Below are 16,573 nucleotides of genomic sequence, written 5' to 3' on the forward strand. Positions count from 1 at the left end.
ATTATAATGGTGTGTACTCCTGGGTGACTGTGTTGAGATATTTGGGGATATGACCTTTCAGAACTTTGTTAACTATGCACAGGGTTTTAATTCTGATCATTCCTTATATGGTTACAAATGCAGAGACTTGAGCCCAAGTGTTTTGTGGCCATAGGCAAAATGTGAGACACATTGGTGAGAACATTTACTGAAAAGTAAAGAAGAGACTGCTGTAAAAACATACCGGAGGATCAGGGTCGGCAAAATGAAGCTCTGCAAATGTTTCGGTCTACAGATCCCTTCATGCCTTGCCTTTTGACTATTGTGGAAAGGGCTGATTGGAGTTGAAGTTCAAAGCATCTGAATAGTCAAAGGTTTCAGATTCCTATTCCAGATTGTGGCCCTTTTTGATAGGTAAATGAGGAGTACTCCAGAAGCCTATCCAGGCAACAGGGATGCGTATTGTTGACCTTGGTCCATAGGTGAGATGCCTGTATTCAGTATTATTGAGAGCTGCACCTGTTCTGGACAGAAAACTACTTTTTGTCAGCTGCAACATTATGAACCACAAGGAACATGTAACCATTGATTCGGATTCTCAAGAGGTACAAACGCTGGGGCCCTCCGAAGGGGAAGTTGGTGACCTTAAATGAAAGGTTGAAATAAACTTGATGGAATCAGCTCTCAAGGAAGAATGATAACCAGGTGAGGAATATTCCCAATGCCTGGTTAGCTAAATGGTTGAATGGAATATTGAAATCAATAGTGATGAATTTAATGCAGGTTTGGACTCTACCACATGTGGTATGGAGTTCGTGTGTTGTTTAGTATGTCAATTCCAGCCGAGAGTCATGGCTAGAATCCTTATTGGTAGTTGTACAATAGACCATTGGTTGGTCTTTATGTATGGGGAAAGTTATGAGGTGGCCACCATTTCCAGTCTTTTGGATATGTGCAAAAGATCCAATAGGAGCACGTAATTTGAAATAAAATACTGGGATCTGTGTTTTGCTTTTGATCAAGGCATTATGAAAATAAGAGTTTGTGCTTTATGGGGGAGAACTCCAGTTAAGAAGGTGGTGCTAATGGGCTGAAGGATGAGGGTGGCTTGGGCCGGGCTACCTAGGCTGAATGTCTTCATATTGCAGATGCCCAATTTAGGGGAAGACTTCTTGAAGGAAGAGATGATCTGTATGACTTTATGATCTATTGTTCATGCAAAGGGGGCTTTCCTTCAAAGTAAGTTTAAGCAGCCAAGAATCACCCCAGAGATTGGTTTCATGTTGTTCAGACTTTTTAAAATCCTATTTGTGAGCAGCCGACGCCAAGCATCTTTATGGAGCATTGTGAAATGTTGCGCAACTTCTTCATTAAAAACAATTGCAATGTCCAAAAAATATATTATTAAAAGAAAAAGTGACACTGAACCACCGCTCCGGGGACACTCTATTTTGACTTTTCCTTCTTTCAGCGTTTGAACAGTTTCTTCGACTGATATTTTGCCATCATTGAATGATCTGATTTGATTTGATTTTGGCATTTCTAACGTGTATACCTCATAGGGGTCCCGGCAGGTTCTGCATCTGGGCACAGGTGGTGGTCAACAATTAAATCATGAACTGCACTCAATTTTAGCTTGATACCTGGATATTAGGTGGCAACAGACAGTTACAGGAAAAGGTAGGTTTTCATTTGTTTCCAGAAGATAGATAGGGATTCAATCCCTAGAAGGTCCACGGGAAGAGAGCTCCAGGAGCGAGGACCCATAGAAGGAGAAACGCCTATCACCACATGTTACAGTTTTGGAAAAAGGAACCACCAGAAGGCATTGTCCCATGGATCGAAGTGATCGATTTGGACGAATGGTAACAAATGTAGAGGTCAGATATGCCGGGGCTAAGCCGTGGATACATTAAAAAACCAGGCATAGAACTTTCAGTAGGACCCTCTGCTGCACTGGAAGCCAGTGAAGGCTTTTTCGATACTGCGAGAAGGTTGACATCCTCAGAAATGCGAAAATCAGCCTGACTGCAGAATTCTGTGTGACCTATAATCTCTGTATTTGGAATCTTTGAACGCCCATGAGAAGGGTGTTACAATAGTCCAATTTTCAATTTGTAAGTATATCAACCACTGTTGAACGATCCTACGGGTCCAATTGTGGATGTCCTACCAGCTTTGGCTGATTTCACTCTGAGACTGCATTATCCCTGTCTCTCACTTTATTATTCAATCCATATCTGAAGGGACAGGATCGTGTGGTATGAAGCAACTCGGTTTTTGCAGTCGGAATTTTCTTCTTTTTAGTAGATTTCGAAAAAAGAAGAGGAGACCATAGATGCAAGGGTCTTTCTTTAGAAATTCGATCGATTTAACATGTTTATTTTTTTCTGAAAGATTCAAAAAACAATTTATTCTGCTAATTATATATCTGGGCTTTCACCTTTCTTTTTCTGATGTCTGTCCATGCCAAGATGCAACTTATCCCACTGGTGGCGTGTTGCACATTCACGTTATCATCACCATGACTTCTGATTCTAGGCCAGGTGTGGCCATTAGAATGATGCTGGGCTGCAAAGGTTCAGGGTTGCATTCTGCAGCAATGAGTGGGCAGGGTGACTTTGTTCTATCTCTGATGTCTTCAGCCTTGTTTCAGAAAAAACACATCTGAATATCACCACCTCTGGAGAGGGCATCAGTGGTGATTGAGCCTGATGGGGGATGGCATTTTCCTGTAGGTTGTGTAAACTTTGGAGATGTGCACCTGTTGTAATGTTTCTTCGTCATGAAGTGGCTTGATTGCGTCCTCGAGCCTAGGTCTTGGATTTGACAGGATTATCCGGGTGCACTGATTTGGGAACCTTCATTGAAGCGCGCTGGGTTTGTGTTTGGGTTTCAAATGGGACACCAATTACTGCACTTTCTTCATTCATGAGGATCTCAAATTATATGTAGAAGTTAAGGTGGCTTAAGCTGAATTTCAGGGGGTTTGCTGTGTTAAATTCTCACCTTAACGTCCCTGGTGGCAGAAATGCTTTTATGAACCAGTATTGGTGAATTTACTCGAGCTCCCGGATGGAGGGGCTAAATTAACCAAGCTCTGAGCTGCGACTGGCTTAGAGTGCACATGCTACGTCCGCTAGAATTCGAGGTTTCGCGAGCCATTAAGATAAATAAAATCTGCTCCAGCGGGAATCCCACCAACCAGAAGCAGCTCTGATCTGTTTTTCAGACCATGCTGATTAATACCTAAGAACTCAACACTTGCCATACGGAAGCTCTTTACGAGTGTGTAAGCAGGAATGGCCATTTTAATTAAATACGTTTAATGGGAAAGTTGGTGTTTATGCCAGAGCGTGACTGTGTTCTATCTGGAGAGGGATGTGTGCACATAGATGCTGTTAATTTGCAGTTTTTGGGGGGGGTAGCCCATCAAACCACAAAATACATATATATGTATGTGAGTGAAATCATAAATGCGTATGTTTGTGTGCTTATGTGTGTTTGGTTGTCTATCTCTGTGTGTGCTGGTGCGTGCATGGGTAAATGCATGGTTCTATGTTCTTTCATCCCCAGTTATTTTTTCGATACATTTTTTGGCAAAACCTTTTTGACGAAAAACATCTCAGCATTTTTGTTTTAAAAAATATTTTGTGGGCTTCTCTCCCCCAAGAACCTCCCTCCCCTATCATTTACTCCATATTCCCCACCCTCGACCTCTTGTATCGCCTTACACACCCCTATATTTTTCTTGTCATTTTTTGTTGAAAGATGCTTGGCAAAAAACTCATCGAAAAATATATTGCCGATTTAACAATGTTGTACCAAATGTAAGCCAGTCTGTGTGAATTTTTTTTTTTTACACACCAATTTTCTTGACAGTACACTGTTGCCAGTCTTATTACACTAAATGCTCATTAAGTCAACTCCAGAACTTAGTTAAAATAATATTTATTTTTGTTGCCAGAAACAATAAAAATAGCAAAAGGCAAATCTCAACATTTTTAATAAAATTAATTTATTTCATGGCTTATTTGCCATCTTTATTGGAAAGTGAAATACATTGCACTCAAAATAAGTAGTCATACGAGGAAATCATCATAAAATTGGTGGGTGAATTTAACAGAAGTATGGGGGGGTGGGTGTGCAGATTAGTTGGAGAATATGCGAGTAATCCTTCAGCTTCACAATTCTCCACACATGTATGGTTGTTGCTGGGGTGTTCCTGCACAGCACACACCTGTGGTTAGCTCTCCTCTGAGAAACTAATTTTTGTTCTGTGAGTTAGCAAACGATCCCTGGTGGTTCTTATTTAAATAAACTAAAGCACTACATTGCATAGGGGTCAGCGGTGAGTGACATCCCCTTCCCAGTCCTTCATAAAGTATCTTTTCAGTATCATACTGCTGGAATTCTTCAAAGTGTACATTGGTAGGAAACCTTCCAGGAGGTTGTAGATAAACTGAAGATCCCAGAGAGTTCTTTAAAGCCCCAAAAGTTCACAGACATGGTCCGCAGTGGCGCAGCTCAGGGACAGTCCGTGTAGGAGGACCAGCTATTGTGGGGTCTGTGCAGCACGGGCATGGGGGGCAATTCAATGCTTTCCTATTGTAATTGGGATGCTGAGAATATGTTCACCGGTAGTGAGGAAAGAGTCACAGGCCTCCAAGAAAACAGCCCCCCATCCCGCCCGCCCCCAAGTTCCCTCCTTCAAGCACTTGAGATAACCGAGAAGCCAAGAGCAGCAAGTGCATACCCTGATTGGTCCCACCAAACCCTTCCCAAACAGTCAGAGTTTCTTCATTTCTTATGTTTATAAGCATCAAATCCCACTTCGGCCTTGATAGTCCCGGTGGCTGTTTGGTCACTGGTCGTACAGCTGCTGTGTTGGCAGGTGCCATCGGCTATTAGTTGGCCATCCCAATGAGCAATAAGACCGCAGTCCTAGTTGACAGTCAAACCAACAGTCCTACTGGCCGCTGAGTTGGCAATCCGGGTGCCTGTAAAGTCATCCGTCACAATGGCTGCTAAGTCGACAAGCCCAGCAGCTCTGGAGTCACGCTAGCTCTGGCTACAGCCCTTTTACAGGAGAGACTTTGGTTGTTCTGGAGAAGGTTATAAAGATTGCCTTTTTACGCCAAAGCCAGTGCACACCAGGACTCCTGACGCAAGGGGACACCAAATCCAGCAGACTGCTGACTCATGGGTGCTGAGGTGAAGATGTATTCATCGGGGATAAATTTCAGCTCCGGCGGGCCACTGGCTAGGTCATCGGCATGGGTGCGACCCTAAGGAAAAAATAGACAAGGAAGAGGGGTTAGACTCAGAGTCTGGAAACAAGGCTTTTCCAACAGAGCAAAACAGATGGATGTATTTTTCTGAGGCCCATTTTGGACTGCAAAAGACAACCTTACTGTGCAATACAGACTGTTCAAATTCAATTAATCTATTACATATTTATGAGAATATTACAAATAGAAACTTTGATATTTATTGTATGATTATGTATAAGCATGTGTTAAGTAATACTGAATAATGTGGATGTGGAAAACTCCTGTGAGCAAGTGTTTCCTCAAGGGTAAGCGGGCACTCAGAAACAGCAACCAGATTGAGCGACAAGCAAGGGGGTTGGGGGGGACTCGTGCTCCCTCACTTTGTTCAGGTTCAGGTGCTGGGCTCAGTACCACCCATCTGTGGGACCCAGGTTAGTAATGGGACCGGATTGCACAGCTGCGGATTGCCTAGAGAAGCTCTGTCAAACAGTGAGTGCTGTGCAACTTGGGATCTAATGTCCATAAAGATGAGTGCAGAATTCTTGCATCTGCCATTTTTCCAGTCAGGTGGAGAGGATTTTAAAAATCGACTCCATCTTTAGTGCTGTGAGCCCTATTACCCAAAAAGAACGAAAACGAACTGCCTAAAGCATGCTTTGTAAGTTGTTGGTATGGTCGAATCCCATAATGCTGCACAAGGGGAGTGAGCGTGTCCCCCGCTCCTTCAGTTCAGCTTTATGGGTTCAGGGGTTGTGGGTTTGTTGCCCGTTAACATATTCATTGGAAAGCAGGGGACAATTGTCATTTCAGTGCGTTCGGCATTTTCGAAATACCTTTGCGGCATTGAGCTGAGTTGTTTTCGACTTCGATAACGTAGAACCCTGTGAGCACATCTACCATAGCTGATGCAGGCCATCAAGTCACAACGGAGCCAGAGAATGTGTGAGTAGGGCTGAACCACCCAGGCTCCACCCTTCCAACTGACCAGGGTAGATAGTAGGGTCAGCACAATCCTCAACATTCCACATCCATTAATCCATTCCACTCGTGACATCACTCACACATCTTCTGGATGAAGGGTGACCAGATTTTGAAAATAAAATCCGGAACAGGCCACTGACATAGAAGTAGGACTACAGCTTCAGCAGTGAAACTGTAGTCTTACTTCTTATGAGGGTGGCCCATCCCGTGTCATGTTGCAGAACAGAACGCATATTGGGACCCGGAGGAAGGTGGAAGGTATGTGGGAGGGGGTGGAAATCAAGTGAGGAGAGTGCCCAGGGTCCCAAGACTATTTTAAGTTAAAAAAACACCAGCAGGGATTTTAACCCCAAGACTATTTTAAGATTAAAAACCCCACCAGGGATTTGGGGATTGGGTGGATACCATCCCGGTTTTTGGCCAAACCGATGGTAAAATCGTGATATCATGCCAAAAACCAGGATGGTACCCAACGGATCCCCAAATCCCGGTACAGGGTTTTTAAACTTAAAAACGTCTTGGCACCCGGGGACAGAGACACAAATACCCAGACAGTCCTGGCAAAACCGGGACGTCTGGACACCCTACTCGGATGAGACATTGCAAAATTCCTGGAAATGTAATTGTTTAGCTTCATTGGTCTTTTAAAACTTTAATGCTGTTCTAAGTTGATTTGACCGCACATGTGAATTGTTGTATCTTTATATGTTAAATAAGTTGTAATAATTGACACTGTTAATGTTCTGTGCAAAACTCTAATAAATATGTGAGTATATAAAAAAGAAAGAATACACGTACAACACGGAGAGTGTCAGAGTGTCAGAGCGGACAGGGAAAGCCCCCTTGCTTGATTAGCACACATCTCTTGCTTCATACATGAAATAACTGTCTGAATGGAAGTTGATGTTCAGGTGTGTGTATGTTTCTTTGTAGCATGGGCTCGTTCCTGGAACTTGAATGCTTACATTGATAAGCCATCTGCTTCCGGGTTAGCAGAGTATTGTAGTGCACCCAGGATGATGTGACATCTAAACTGTGAGGTTACAGTCTGCTATTCTCTGAGGGGTACAGAACGCACCTTAGCTGTATACAGTACACCAGTGGAAGCCCCATGTTCTGCACAGTGGTCTGCGGCAACTTAAAGAGGAGGAGCTAATTTGAGGGGACACGAGTGGATGGAGTACCTTCATTATTTTTGGAGGGGGGCTGACTCCCCCATTGTCTGGCCAAAGGAGGAGATGACAGTGTCCTGTTTAAGTGGTGAGCCTCCAGAACAGAGGTCTTCAAACTGTAGGGCACATCCGGAGGGGGGCGCGGCCGCATTCCCAGAGGCTGCGAGAGCCCAGCATGAAATGTAAACACATTTTTTTTGTTTTTATAGATTGGAGAAAATGGGTAGGGGCGGCTCACATGGTCGGACTGGACCATAAAACTGTCTCAGGCACCAATGAAAAAGTGGCCCGCAGTTGCAAATGAATATTCATTCCTTTCCTTTAGTCACATAGTGTTTGAATAGTACGCAAGGGTGTATTTTTTGTTAAATTGTAAGCAAGAATATTTATTCAGCAACAATGGTCAAGACTACTAACTGCATAGTGAAGTAACTCATCAAACTGGCCCAAAAAGTGGCCCATTTTGACTGGCCTACACTAGCATTTTGCATTTTTGGTTTGGGCATCGCCCTATTGCCCTATAGGCCAGCCAGAGCCTGGAGGCTCATCCATAATGGGTGAGGGGGTATCCACCCAGGGGTCCCCTTACTCATTATGAAGGAGCCGAGGAGCCAGCCCATGGAAAACACTCAGCACTACCTCGGCTGTTTTTTCCAGATGAGGGAGTGCTCCTGGGCTGGCTGAACTGTCAAAGGGAAACATTGACAGTTCAGTTCATCAGCTGCACATGCTCACTGAGTAATGCAACGCCAGCCTTGCAAAGCTCATTGGAAATGCTGGCTGGGACACTGCATGTCTGTATGTGCGAGGGGGAGCTCCTGCACCTCCTCACACATACGGACAGAGCAACCTGGAGAGGGGCATTTCAGCACCCATGAACATGCCCTTGCAAAAGATATGTTTACGTTCATTTTTTTGAATTTAAATGTGTATGGATGCATGTATGTTTGTGTTATGAGTGAGTGTATGGTGATGGGTGCTTGCACGAATGATAGATTGATTGCTGTGTGAATGTGTGTGTGCTTGTTTTGTTCCTTTGAGCTGATTTTGGTGAGTGGGGGGTAGTGGGGGCAAAGGAGGGTTGTACAACAAAAGCATTTTAAAAATGTCTTTGTTGCACAATCCCCCTACCCACCTGCAAAATCAGCTCTCCTTCTGAGGCGCTGTGGGGCCCAGGGGACAGGTGTTTGTTTTACTGGCTGTCATATATGTCTAGTCAAAAATGCCATGCTTTCCCCCTTAGCCCCCCAACACCAATTGCAAACTGTTTGGCTTTTTACCCATTTTTTATTAAAGTATGCTGTAAAATGCAACATTTTAACCCATTATTTAAAAAGAATTCATGGGCGAAAACCCCCCATGAACCCCCATTGATTGGCTCGGGCTCCCTCGCTGCACTCGTCGCTATGTCATTTTTGTGGGAAATATTTATGCCCCTCCACTTAAAAAATTCACCAGCTCCCACTGGTCCTTGGACTGGTGTGGGAACGGGTTGGGGGGAGCCCAGGGACTGTGGTGGAAGCAGGATGGGTGGGAGCCATGGGATAGTGGTGGGGGCACAGGGGGGAGAGCCCAGGGTCTGTGATGGGGTGGGGAGAGCCCAGGGACTGGGTAGGAGTTGGATGAGGGAGCCCAGCGACTGTGATGGGAGAGCCCAGGGACTATACTGTGAGTAAGGTGCAGGGATGGTTCATAGCCATTTCTACATACTGTCCATTTGGCATTTGAGGGGGGAGGGGTCCGGCCTGCCCAAATTTTGTTCAGAGGGGACCCAGGCCAAAAACGTTTGAAGACAACTGCTCTAGAACAAAGCGGCTATTCAGCGCCTCACGCTGGGCTGCAATTACGTGTCCTCTTGCTTCTGCTTGTGAGGGACTTTTGCTGTCTGTAAAACTGCTCCTCAAAGGCAAAACCCTACACTGTCCAAAACGGGCTTCTCAATATTTAGCTGCATTCAAGAAACCAAAACCTAAATTAAATTAAGAAGCTATTTAAAGCTGACTTTTCCATTTCCATGCTGCTTACTTGTTTGACACGTATTTATGGCACTAAATACCGATTTAATTTCTGCTTGCCTAACAGCTAGAGCCATACTGCACTGGTGCGAAAGAATGAATAAATGTACGGACTATTTCACAGCTCCTTGGGAGATACAAGCCATTCTGCTAGTTTGGGCTGTAACGCTCTCATCGCTTGGCATTATGGTACTTGCAGTCCTACATTTATAAAGGGAAAATAATACCGCGCCACCATGATAGAATTCAATATGACACACTTAAAGAGCCAGGACTTCCAGAGCATCACTTACACGCTCTACATATTTTATTCAAATGAGGGTGAGTGATGTTAGGTTAACAAGGTGGACGGTCGTTTGTCAATATTAGTAGGTTTCCTCCTCGGCATTTCCTTTTGGGCGTAGGACATGGGGGGACAAATCCCCCCCGGGGGGATATAATAGCTTTTATCTCCCCCAGAATTTGTACCTTAAAATAAACACATTCTAGTGTGCTTTGTGGCTAGTTTCCATGATCAGGATCGAACCCTGGTTGTCCCAACTGTGGGCGGGAAGCTTGGCTGCAGTGCCATGTGGAGCTGCTTGCAAATATGCCGAAAGATGTCAATATCAGTTGCAGGCCGCCTGTAGTACCACAGTTGGCCTTGTGCGCCCCCAGGACACTGTCTTGCTTAAGCAAGCTGCTCTTGTTTGCCAGAGATGTCTGAAGGGCTGGGGCAGGATCAGGATAATTGTGGCCACGCAATGAAAATATCACAGTAGCACTGCCGCTCGCCTGGAAATGTTCAAAATAATATTTACTAAATGGTGCAATTTCTTTCATGTGGCTTCTTTCCAAACTCCACACTGTACATTTCAACTTTAAATCACTTCCATGACCAGGTACACCCACTTTTAGTACATTAAGCGACCCACAGACACGCTGTACAGTAGAAGACTGCCAGGGTAGCTCAGCAGGTTGACAGACCGATGCTGAGATGTTATATATTCAAAACTACAGGTTGTTAATCGTATGACTTTTTGCAATGCCTCATAAAAAAAGTGTTAATGTGTTTGGCCAGGGTATGTGTTGGGCTGGTTGCTTGCTTATATTCAGGGTGAAGGTGGGGATATTTCTGCCCCTGTAGTGAAAATTAAAAGTTGCCAGCCATGAACCCACTGTTTAATTTCCTAAAAACTGCTGTCGGCACAACAGAAGCATTTATTTGTGATTAACCAGTTTGACAATCATATACCATCTTTATAAATATAACCTCTGCTAAAACACAGAGGGGCACACAAAAGAACAGTATATGTGTTGTGGCTGACAAAAAAAACATTTCAAAGAAAACTAGTGAACACAAGCAGCATTTTTCAATTTGGAAATTACTTTTGTTTTTTTTATGGAAGTGTGAAATGCACATTTGGAAAACAATAGTGTGCCTAGCATGTAGAAATCCTGCATAAAACGCAAAGGAAGGAGCACACAAATTATAGGATATTTGTGTGGTAGTCCAACAAATATCTGTCTTTTTGAGACAGCTACAAATAAATAATAATGCAACAAAGAGGTTTTTGAAGTTTTTAATATAATCGTGAAGGCATATGTTATTCCATCTTTTTATAGAGGGGAAATAACCGGGCCAAAAAAAAATATGGGTAAAAATTCGGAGGTTTATAAATATCTCCACCCCGATATCACCCATTAGTAGCTCTCCAGTGTTGGCCACCACTACAAGTAGCTCTAGCTAATGTAAAGGTTGAAGACGCCTGCTCTAGCGCCTTCACCTCAATGTCACGTTTGTGTGTCTCATTCCTGTGGTACCATAAAACACCTCAGTCAAGGGCTGTGGCAAGGAAGGGGCGCATTGCTGACTGCCCCCCATTCACATTCGCTCTATCTTCCTTGCTCGCATGTAGTGGCAGACAACACCATATTTTACCACCGCATTCAGTGCCCCAGCAAAACCCATCTTTCTTTCCACAATGCATACAGTGCCAGCACACACACCATATACCGTTCTTCCCCCAACGCATGCAGTGTTAGATTACCAACACTCCCCAACATAATGCATGCAACGCCTAAAGAAAGCACCCCAGAACCCACGCACCCTAGCTCACTTTAACACTTGCATGCAGTGACGAAACAGAGCCCATCTATTTCACTGCACCCCACTACACGCACTGTATAAAGACACACCCTTTCTCTCCCCCCCATCATGCCCATGTAATGCCAGAACACACACCCCTCTGACTCCTTTCACCCGAATGTCCCATTTTGGGCCCTGCCTCCTCTCTTCACCCCTTGGCCCCAATGTATGCACTGCCACACAAGGTGACTCGCCCACCGCTCCCGCTGCATGCAGTGCCACAGGGGCACTCGTGGGCCCTCCACCCCCCTTCCACTGCAGTGGTGCCAGCCTTGCCCCTCCACCGGCACTCCATCGCCTCTGCATGGAGAGCTACATGTGCCATTGCCACAGATGCCCCCACTCCCTCGGCCGGTCAATGCCAGGGTACGCTCTTTGTTGCAAGTCCACTGTGTCAGTGTTGCTGTCCCTTCTTGGCCACATCATTCTCCATGCCGACACTCTGTGTCGCTTCCTGTGAGATATTTTTGGAAGCTTTTTGATAACAAATTATTCACCTTGAAAGATGAGCCTAGTCCCAAAAGAAAAAATCTTCCCCTCGTGGTGATATTTTAGCGCTTTTTTATATTCCTGCCACTATACAATACTCAGTCCAATATTTGGAGAACCAGCATACGCTGCCTCGTACAAACTGGGGGCAATACATGGCCGGGAGAGAGAAGGGGGGAGGGGATAATGGAACTACAGCACAGCGCTGGTAGGTGGAGGGGGTGTCACATAAAATTGAAATGCATGCATTTCTTATGCTGTCGTTGAAAGGCGCAGCTGGGGGAGTAGAGGCAGTCACATGTCAGGTGGGTCGGGTGCGTCCATGTATCTTTCTGCGGGCAGTAAAAGAAAAACTGATTTATAATATTCCAGAAGTATTATAGATGCTGGTACTTCAGAGACTCTGCTAGGGCTGGGGCACTTACATGTTGGGTGTGTCTACATAACCTTCTGTTCCTCTGACGGCGTTCAAATGTCTGCCACGGAATTGTGTAATGTATGAATGCGTGGGTTTTATAAAGCGTAAACCTATGTGGAAAGAAGCCCCTGTACATAGGCGATGCACCCAGGTGGCCATTATTAAGCACTGGTCACTTTTAAAGACCAGTAGAGAAGAGGAGTCAATAACATGTTACATGTGCCCAACGGAGCCCTTTATCTTGCTTAGAACAGTAAAATGAGAGACATTGAAATGGGGAAGATTAACATCTGCAGGCTTCCTACAAGGTAGTACTTAAGGGCATTCTCAAATGGTGTCGACTAGAATGGCTTCATTGAGCCCCTGACAAACTGGTCAAAATATAATAAAGATTTCTCCAAAATGTGTTTACGCAAAGTGTCAAAAGTAAGCCCCACACCTCTCACATCAACCTCGTTTGAGGGGTGCCACCCTCGTTGGGATCAGCTTCACCCTCACGAAAAACCCCAGGTTTTTCATAATCTAGAATAGGGTGGGCGGACTAGTAATCCCTAATTACCGCCAGAATATATGTGATCTAATTTGCTTTTAATGGGATCACCACTACCAACATCTGAATTCAGCCATCTTGAAGGGTCAGGTGGTTTAGCTGTCCCAGGAACACCAGGCAAGTATCTGCAGCGTGTAAAATACGATGTCAGCTTGCAAAAGTTAAAGTAGACTGTCTGCACACTTCTGCTGCGGTGCCCCATGCCTGCGCATAATTAACGTGCCCAAGCTGGGGGACAAACTGCACGTGCCCTGCCTGCGCAGGTCACTGCTGTGCAGCCTCAGCCTTTGTTTTTCCTAAATGAAGGAGAAGCCAGGCAGAGACACGTGCTCCAGTGACTCTGTGAGAGTGTGTGTTATTGAAGGAGACAGAGTGAGACTGACTCCTAGTCCGACTGCGACTCGACCTCCACCTGAGTCCTCAGCTACCATAAGGTAAGTCAAGTGGTGTGGCCCCCCTCTCCCAGGTGCAGGGTGGCATGGGGAGGATTTATTAGAGAGAATGTGCCATTGCCAATGTCAGGTATACAGTTTCTAAGACCGCGTGGTGCATTGCAAAACTGATCAGGAATCCTGGCCTCTTAATGTTTCATTATGAAACATTAAGAGGCCAGGATGCCCTGATCAGTTTGCTACGCGCCGCGCTTGTTTAGAAACTGTACATCTGACGCTGGCACACTTTCATGAATTGAAAAACCTGAGGCCATGCCGCCCTCAGGTTTTTCAATTCATGAAAGTGTGCCCCTGCCAAAGAGGGACATCACATTGGAATGGCTCTTTCATACTGATGGGCAGCCAGGGCTCACATTTAAACTCCAAGCATTGGCGAACATGGGCTTGCAAGGCTGCACAAACAAAACACAGAGGCCATTCACTGACACAGCAGAAGATCAAGGGTGCACAATGGGAGCCGGTATTGACATGTACATGCAGTTCTATACAAATGCCAGGCACAGCACTGTTTAATATATTATGTATTGTCTTTTTTAAGGAGAAGGGCATGATGATTATTTTTGCTGCTTACACTAGTGCCCCTAAACCGTCAGGTTACTTTGAGATTGTTTCTAGTTTATTTCCTTAGAGTTGGATCAAGCTGATCGCACCTGACACGTTTCTCTGAAAAATAAATGACTCATTCTATGAATGTATCTATAACTGCTTCCCAAAATGGGACCCGGTCCCCCAGCTGGAGGTGACATCTATTTCTGTGACACTTTGTCCCTCTTCGCACTCACTCAACATGCTTAGCATACATGGATCAACAAGAAACTCTGTTAGAACATTTAGCATTCCGTTATAGTGTACACTGCCATCTGAGTCACTTCTAGGCGATGCCAAGTAAACCTATAGAGAAAATAATGCACAGTGGGGGGTCACACGATTCGCCCAGGATCACACAATCTGGGAAAGACTGGATTTTCTCCAAGATGTCCCTGTACCCCAGGCCTGGCTTGCAAAGTGCAAACACTGCCTGAGATATCAGCCTGACATAGCATCCAAAATCCCCATGAAACCATATAAAGTAAAATGAGGATGAGCCAATCTCAAGATGGGACGCTACATGGGATGTGTCCTCTTTTCCATAGTAATGTCTAAGCTAGGCAAGGGAAAACACTTGATGTATGCTCTAATATCAGTAGGCCTCACTTAAGGCACACCCCTCCACCTCTTTCCACCAACTCACACCTGCTTGAAGTTTGGATGGTACCACACCTAACGCTTGGTCTCTGACATAAGGGCTACCTGCATTTCTCTAGTTCAAACCCAGCAGCAGCTGGGTCCACTTAACCTTTCATAAATTCAGTACCGTTAAAATGAGGGTAATAATACCTGCTATTGCATTGCCTAGAAGCTGAAAGCATCTAGCATGAAGCACTATGACCAAAGTGTTATTATATTCCATAATACAAACTATTACCAGCACAGGCCTGAACGCTGTCCCTGCCCAAAATAAACCATTTCTTGGTGCCCATCCTGCGCATCTCTCAAAAGAAATCAAGCGCAAATCTTCTGTAGGTCTTGGCTAAGCTTCACTGTTTTATTCAGCCTGGCTGTTTCTGTCAGCGTACTTGAGTGGTCGCAGTGCAATCAGATTTTGGGGGTAGAGCTTCGGCAATACGGGGATTTAGTGACTTCTCTATCTGTGCCCCCTTCCAAATATCCATGCTCCTGACTATTTCTTAAGAGTTAATGCTTGCAGTTATCAATGGGCCCTTTAAAGGTCATGGATCTGGCATGCCTGTTCCAGCTTATTCTGAGAAGCTATATGCAGTGGTTGGTCATGAAAGGCGTGCAAGAGAAAACCTGTGAAACGTAAGCCAGGATAGTGAGGGTGCTCTGAAGACTGAGGAGAAAGTGCTGAGTAAGTGTACAGATGAGAGTTATGGGGTGCTGGCCATGGGGGAATGGGAAGGGAGGGACTGGGCTGCAGTAAAGTGTGGGACTGCAAAGTGAAAAAGGGTAGAAAGGGTGCAGAGGACAGAAAAAGAGAGGAGCAAGGGAGGGGAGAGATGGGAACAAGAACGGAGCGCAGATGAAAGATAGGGATGTAGTGCAAGAAGGGAAACCTCCAGGACTCAGCGCCATGAAGTATATGGATGCTTGATTTTAATGGTCAATCAAACAAAAAAGTTTATTAGCCCTCTTTAGGTTGATTACACGTGTTTCGGCTTGCCTGAGCCTTTTTCAAATCAGGGCCGTGGATAACGTGAAAGATCCATATGACTGTTGTCAGGTAAGTAACAGCGGGGTCAAATCCCCAAGTCCAAAAATCCTTTTGTTCTAAAATTGCACGTGTCGGCTGGTGTCCATGCTCACGAGGCCTGCACGAGGACGATTAGATGTCGTTTGTTGAAATAATTGCAGATATATACACTACACCATACCTGTCTGTGCATTGATTGGGCCTGATAATACACACAGTGACCCCCCTCTCCCAGGTGCAGGCGGGCTTGGGGAGGATTTATTACAAGGAACGTGGGAGCACGGGCTCAACGTTCTCCCACTGCGCCAGTGTCATCTGCACTCCTGTCCTGTTTGTCTCCAGGAAGAGACAGTCACATCAGGCTGTTCCTGAATCCACTCCCTTTTCACTCAATCCTACCTGCAGCCTAGGTCTGAAGTCAGGACTAACCTTAAATGAGGTATATATTCACCTCTGACCTGTCCTGTAGTGGGAGCTGGTGCCAGGGTGCGTAGCATCTTGCCTTGCGAAACAGCATCATGTTATTTGGGCTATCTTAGCAACGCCAGTTCTGGTTTAGATAAAGCCACTGACTTAGGGATGTTTACTACGAAGCCCTGTGTAGTTAATAACTTAATTGGAGCTGGGAACATATTACTAGTGTAATACAAATGTCTTATCCAGGGTTGCCTTCATCCACTCTATTAGCACTATGCATTTCCTTCACTGAAGTCCTACTACTAAAAACCAGCAATGGCAAGTGTTTGCTTGTCTATACATATTGGGCATTTGCCAGGCACTGCTATTAAATGTCCAGGTACTTGCACCATTTTGCAGCTGCTACCATCAGTGGGTACGTAATACCACTATGGCAGTGCTTGGCAAG

The 16,573-nt window shown here is 45.1% G+C and overlaps 1 protein-coding gene across 1 annotated transcript in view; it reads right to left on the reverse strand.

The window, feature by feature from the left end:
• Positions 1-3,935: 3,935 nt before the first annotated feature.
• Positions 3,936-16,573, reverse strand: part of GATA5 (GATA binding protein 5) — a 106,970-nt gene continuing 94,332 nt past the window's right edge. The window contains exon 7 of the mRNA XM_069650752.1: positions 3,936-5,267. Within this exon, the coding sequence (XP_069506853.1) occupies positions 5,112-5,267 (156 nt within the window). The 3' untranslated portion in view covers positions 3,936-5,111. The remainder of the gene's footprint in view (positions 5,268-16,573) is intronic.

Source organism: Ambystoma mexicanum, chromosome 3p (assembly GCF_040938575.1).
Source record: "Ambystoma mexicanum isolate Mex_15411 chromosome 3p, UKY_AmexF1_1, whole genome shotgun sequence".
Taxonomy (NCBI): Eukaryota; Metazoa; Chordata; class Amphibia; order Caudata; family Ambystomatidae; genus Ambystoma; species Ambystoma mexicanum.